Source organism: Blennius ocellaris (assembly GCF_963422515.1).
Source record: "Blennius ocellaris genome assembly, contig: SCAFFOLD_66, whole genome shotgun sequence".
In the NCBI taxonomy this organism is placed as follows: domain Eukaryota; kingdom Metazoa; phylum Chordata; class Actinopteri; order Blenniiformes; family Blenniidae; genus Blennius; species Blennius ocellaris.
The window spans coordinates 11115-17500 of record NW_027662066.1 but is presented as its reverse complement, the minus strand read 5'-3'; the positions used below and the strand labels follow the sequence as shown (position 1 = coordinate 17500).

Sequence of the window (6386 nt, the reverse complement as noted above, 5' to 3'; positions counted from 1 at the left end):
ATATATGACTATAGTTGTAGATATATATCTATAGTTGTAGATATATGACAATAGTTGTAGATATAGTTCTATAGTTGTAGATATATATCTATAGTTGTAGATATATGACAATAGTTGTAGATATAGTTCTATAGTTGTAGATATATGACTATAGTTGTAGATATATGTCTATAGTTGTAGATATAGTTCTATAGTTGTAGATATATGTCTATAGTTGTAGATATAGTTCTATAGTTGTAGATCCACTGGTCTCAACAGGACCCAGAACAGGAAGGTCCCCCCCCCCTGCTGTGGATCCAGTCTGACCTGTGACCTGGTCTCTCAGGGCTTCTCGCCCATCAGGCGCCTGGTGTGGTCCAGGTCTGGGCGCCGGGCGGTGGAGGGGGGGGGGTCGTACCGCCGCCCGCTGCACACCGTCCCCCTTTACCCCCCCGACTACCTGATCCACCCCGAGAGGCTGATCTTCGACTACGTGGAGAAGGAGGTGAAGGTGAGACGACCGCCGCCCCCCCCCCCCCGACCTCACAGCCCCCCCCCCGACCTCACAGCCCCCCCCCGACCTCACAGCCCCCCCTGGCCTCACAGCCCCCCCCGACCTCACAGCCCCCCCCCGACCTCACAGCCCCCCCTGGCCTCACAGCCCCCCCCGACCTCACAGCCCCCCCCCGACCTCACAGCCCCCCCCGACCTCACAGCCCCCCCCCCGACCTCACAGCCCCCCCCCGACCTCACAGCCCCCCCTGGCCTCACAGCCCCCCCCGACCTCACAGCCCCCCCCCGACCTCACAGCCCCCCCCGACCTCACAGCCCCCCCCCGACCTCACAGCCCCCCCCGACCTCACAGCCCCCCCCCGGCCACACAGCCCCCCCCGACCTCACAGCCCTTGACCTTTGACCTCTGCTCTCAGTTCCTGGGTCACCTGACCTGGGTGTCGGTCTCACTGAACCCGTCCAGTCGAGACGAGCTGCTGCAGCTGCTGGACGCCGCCCGGGTGAGTCCCCCCCCACCCTACCCCCCTCCCCCCCATCCCCCATCCTACCCCCACCTAACTTTATCGGTCAGTCAGCAAACCAGATCAGATCCTGCTGATTATAGCACCAATAGTGTGTGTGTGTGTGTGTGTGTGTGTGTGTGTGTGTGTGTGTGTGTGTGTGTGTGTGTGTGTGTGTGTGTGTGTGTGTGTGTGTGTGAGCAGCAGCTGAAGGTGCTGCCCCTGCAGACCAGCCCGGACCAGGACTGCATCCTGAGCCTCTCCGCTCGCTGCCTGCTGCTCACCTGGAGGCTGAACGAGAAGCTGCTGGTTCGGATCCCGACCCACCAGCTCGCCGCCGCCTCCTACCTGCGGGACGACGCGCTGCACCTGCTGGTGCTCAAGACTGGTGAGGAACAGGCTCCTCCAGAACCGGGATCAGAACCGGGATCAGAACCAGGCTCTGGGGAGAGGGTTGAGGATTTGAGGTCTAGTTTTTCTGTCTCCGTTCAACAAATTTTCTTGTCTCCGTAACGTCTCTGTAACGTAACGTCTCAATAATGTAACGTCTGTATAACGTACCTGTAACGTCTCCGTAACGTAACGTCTCCGTAACGTCTCCATAACGCCTCCGTAACGTCTCCGTAACGCCTCCGTAACATCTCCATAACATCTCCGTAACGTCTCCGTAACGTCTCCGTAACGTCTCCGTAACGCCTCCGTAACGCCTCCGTAACGTCTCCGTAACGTCTCTGTAACGTCTCCATAACGTAACGTCTCCGTAACGTCTTCGTAACGTCTCCATAACGTCTCCGTAACGCCTCCGTAACGTCTCCATAACGTCTCCGTAACGTCTCCGTAACGCCTCCGTAACATCTCCATAACGCCTCCGTAACGTCTCCGTAACGTCTCCATAACGTCTCCGTAACGTCTCCGTAACGCCTCCGTAACGTCTCCGTAACGTCTCCGTAACGCCTCCGTAACGTCTCTGTAACGTCTCCGTAACGCCTCCGTAACGTCTCCGTAACGTCTCTGTAACGTCTCCGTAACGCCTCCGTAACGTCTCCGTAACGTCTCTGTAACGTCTCCATAACGTAACGTCTCCGTAACGTCTCCGTAACGTCTCCGTAACGCCTCCGTAACGCCTCCGTAACGTCTCCGTAACGTCTCTGTAACGTCTCCGTAACGTAACGTCTCCGTAACGCCTCCGTAACGTCTCCGTAACGTCTCTGTAACGTCTCCGTAACGTAACGTCTCCGTAACGCCTCCGTAACGTCTCCGTAACGTCCTCGCACAAGAAGTGAACAGCAGTGTCTCTGTGTGGCTGCAGGCCTGGACGTGGACACAGTGGTTGCCGGGGACGACAGCCTGGACAGGAAGAAGCCGCCGGGCGTCGACGGGCGTCGCCAGACGATGAGCTGCAATGCAGACCCCCGTCCTGCAGGGGGCACCATGGAGCGGAGACACACCATCTGTGGGGTGGACTGGAGGCCGTCGCTGTCCAGGAGCAGCCATGACAAGAACCAGAACCTGGAGCGGGGAGGGGGGGGAGCGGGGGGAGGGGGGGGCAGTCTGGAGAGGAAGAGGGGGGGGGGCAGCTGGGAGAGGAGGCAGCCCACACGGAAGACCGGAGGCAGCTGGGAGAACCGGCGCGCCAGGCCCACCAGTGGCAGCTGGGGGGTGGCAGGAGGAGGAGGGGGGGGCAGCTGGGAGCGGAGGGGCGGGGCCGGGGGCAGCTGGGAGCGGAGGGGGGGGGGCCGGGGGCAGCTGGGAGCGGAGGCAGGCCTGCACCGGCAGCTGGGAGCGAGGGAAGAGTTACGGCAGCTGGGAGAGGAGGAACCACAACCCCCTGGAGCCAAACCCCAGTCCTGACGCCTACTGCAACCTGCTCATCCTGGCCGTGCACAACCGGGTCAGTACCGGGTCACTACCGGGTCAGTACCGGGTCAGTACCGGGTCACTACCGGGTCAGTACCGGGTCACAACCGGGTCAGTACCGGGTCACTACCTCTACCGGGTCAGTACCGGGTCAGTACCGGGTCACTACCTCTACCCAGTCAGTACCTCTACTGGGTCAGTACCTCTACCCAGTCAGTACCTCTACCGGGTCAGTACCCGGGTCACTACCTCTACCGGGTCAGTACCTCTACCGGGTCAGTACCGGGTCACTACCTCTACCGGGTCAGTACCGGGTCACTACCTCTACCCAGTCAGTACCTCTACCAGGTCTCTACCTCTACCAGGTCAGTACCTCAACAGGGTGTACCAGAATCTAGTCGGTACCACAAAGGGTCATGACAGTAGGGGGCAGTAGAGGGCAGTAGGGGGCAGTAGAGGACAGTAGGGGGCAGTAGAGGGCAGTAGGGGGCAGTAGAGGACAGTAGGGGACAGTAGAGAGCAGTAGAGGGCAGTAGGGGGCAGTAGAGGATAGTAGAGGACAGTAGGGGGCAGTAGAGGGCAGTAGGGGACAGTAGGGGGCAGTAGAGGGCAGTAGAGGACAGTAGAGGGCAGTAGAGGACAGTAGAGGATAGTAGAGGACAGTAGGGGGCAGTAGAGGACAGTAAAGGACAGTAGCGGGCAGTAAAGGACAGTAGAGGGCAGTAGAGGACAGTAGGGGACAGTAGGGGACAGTAGAGGACATGTTAGTTTCGTGTGAAACAAAGTTTCTAACATATGAAACAAATTGAAAACTGATGTAAAGCAGTATTTTGTGTGTGTGTGTGTGTGTGTGTGTGTGTGTGTGTGTGTGTGTGTGTGTGTGTGCAGGATGCAGCAGAGGAGTACTGCTCCCTGATCTGCCAGATGTTCCACATCATCTACGGCCATCGGACCATTGAGTGTGTGGACCGGGCCGGCTTCCACCACAGCCTGCCGGACCGCTACTGGCTGCAGAGGAGTGAGTCACACTGGGGGGCGGAGCCAGCAGCCACCAATCAGACGGCTTCGGGAGTCTGACAGTGTGTGTGTGTGTGTGTGTGTGTGTGTGCAGGTGACAGTTGTCTGTCTGACATGTCCTTCAGTTATGATCCAGAGTTCAGCTGCTGCAGCTCATAGTGAGTAACATTCACCCTCATTCACCCTCATTCATCCTCATTCATCCTCATTCACCCTCATTCATCCTCGTTCATGCTCATTCACCCTCATCCACCCTCATTCACCTTCATTCACCCTCATCCACCTTCATTCACCCTCATTCATCCTCATTCACCCTCATCAAAAGGTAAAAAGCTCTGGTAACCTTGGAAGCTTTAGAGGATTCACTTCTCATGAATTCTCATGAAGTTTCATGGTTTATCATACATTCTCTTTAATTGTCCTGCTGTCCCCTGCTGTCCCCTGCTGTCCCCTGCTGTCCCCTGCCAGTGAGGGCTCCCAGGAGCTGTACTACAGTGAGACGTACAGTGAGAACTCATCGCTGCAGGATTCTCATCACAGTCTGACCTCCGTCAGTGACGGAGGAGAAAGTAACCCGGCGCTGCTGCTGATGCAGGAGTACATGACCACGGTATGACCTCCATCATCCTCATCCTCATGGTCATCCTCATCATCCTCATGTGTGTGTGTGTGTGTGTGTGTGTGTGTGTGTGTGTGTGTGTGTGTGTGTGTGTGTGTGTGTAGCTGCGTAACAAGCTGGTGGCGGTGGAGCTGCAGCAGTTTGCCGTCCTGCTCAGAGGCTACCGGGTGGAGGCCAACATCCACCTCTTCTGCTCTCAGCTGCTGCAGCTGTATGGAGACAGTCGCAAGTTCCTGCTGCTGGGTGAGGGGGGGGGGGGGGGGGGGACTGGGGGGGGGGGGGGTGGGGGGGTATACTGGTGATACTTCTATTATTTGTTGTTTGTTTATTTGTTGTTTAGTAGTCATTGGTTGTTGTTGTTGTCTCTGTGTCCCAGGCATGCGTCCCTTCATCCCTGACAAAGACGTCGGAGCCTTCGAGAGTTTCCTGGAAAGTATCGGCATCCGGGAAGGCGGATTCTAACCGACAGCTTCGGGAGAATCAAGCGCAGCATGAGCAACACGTCAGCGTCGGCCATGAGAGGGTAGGAACGCGTCTCTCACTCCTCATGTCTCACTCCTTATGTCTCACTCCTCATGTCTCACTCCTCATGTCTCACTCCTTATGTCTCACTCCTCACCTCTCACTCCTCACCTCTCACGTCTCACTCCTCACATCGCACTCCTCACGTCTCACTCCTCACGTCTCACTCCTCATGTCTCACTCATGTCTCACCTCTCACTCCTCATGTCTCATTCCTCACGTCTCACTCCTCACGTCTCACCTCTCACTCCTCATGTCTAGCTCCTCACCTCATGTCTCACTCCTCACATCTCATGTCTCACTCCTCATGTCTCACTCCTCATGTCTCACTCCTCAAATCTCACTCCTCGCCTCTCACTCATCATGTCTCACTCCTCACCTCTCATGTCTCACTCCTCGTCTCACTCCTCACTCCTCACCTCTCACTCCTCATGTCTCACTCCATACTCCTCCCGTCTAACTCCTCATGTCTCTCTCCTCACCTCTCACTCCCCGTCTCACTCTTCACCTCTCACTCCTCATGTGTCACTCATGTCTCACTCCTCACCTCTCACTCCTCACCTCTCATGTCTCACTGCTCACCTCTCATGTCTCACTCCTCACTCCTCGTCTCACTCCTCACCTCTCATGTCTCACTCCTCATGTCTCACTCCTCACCTCTCACTCCCCGTCTCACTCCTCATGTCTCACTCCTTACTCCTCACCTCTCACTCCTCACCGCTCACTCCCCGTCTCACTCCTCACCTCTCATGTCTCACTCCTCACCTCTCACTCCCCGTCTCACTCCTCACCTCTCATGTCTCACTCCTCACCTCTCATGTCTCACTCCTCACGTCTCACTCCTCACCTCTTATGTCTCACTCCTCATGTCTCACTCCTCACGTCTCACTCCTCACGTCTCACTCCTGTCGCCACCTCAACCTAACATGTTGTTGGTCCACCTGCAGGTACGACAACGGCTCTTTGGCTTCAGGATCTCAGGAATTCAACCGACGCATGACGGACATCACTCATGACATCCAGACACTCGGCTTCCAGGAGACTCATGGAGACATCGAGGAGGAAGACTACTACCTGTGATGAAGAGGAGGAGGAGGAGGAGGAGGAGGAGGAGGAGGAGGAGGAGGAGGAGGAGGAAGACTACTACCTGTGATGAAGAGGAGGAGGAGGAGGAGAGGAGGAGGAGGAGGAGGAAGACTACTACCTGTGATGAAGTAGAGGAGGAGGAGGAGGAGGAGGAGGAGGAGGAGGAGGAGGAGGAGGAGGAGGAAGACTACTACCTGTGATGAAGAGGAGGAGGATGAGGAAGAAGAGGAGGAGGAGGAGGAGGAAGACTACTACCTGTGATGAAGAGGAGGAGGAGGAGGAAGACTACTACC

General features: G+C 56.8%; 1 protein-coding gene across 1 annotated transcript in view; it reads left to right on the top strand.

Moving 5' to 3' along the window:
• Positions 1–6087, top strand: part of ccm2l (CCM2 like scaffold protein) — a gene marked incomplete at its 3' end in the record, with an annotated part of 7351 nt that extends 1264 nt beyond the window's left edge. The window contains 12 exon segments of the mRNA XM_080521817.1: positions 326–490; positions 909–992; positions 1197–1380; positions 2302–2719; positions 2721–2883; positions 3738–3867; positions 3961–4024; positions 4335–4476; positions 4590–4728; positions 4862–4939; positions 4942–5008; positions 5955–6087. Coding sequence (XP_080377943.1) covers positions 326–490; positions 909–992; positions 1197–1380; positions 2302–2719; positions 2721–2883; positions 3738–3867; positions 3961–4024; positions 4335–4476; positions 4590–4728; positions 4862–4939; positions 4942–5008; positions 5955–6087 — 1767 coding nt within the window.
• Between the last annotated feature and the right edge of the window lie 299 nt (positions 6088–6386).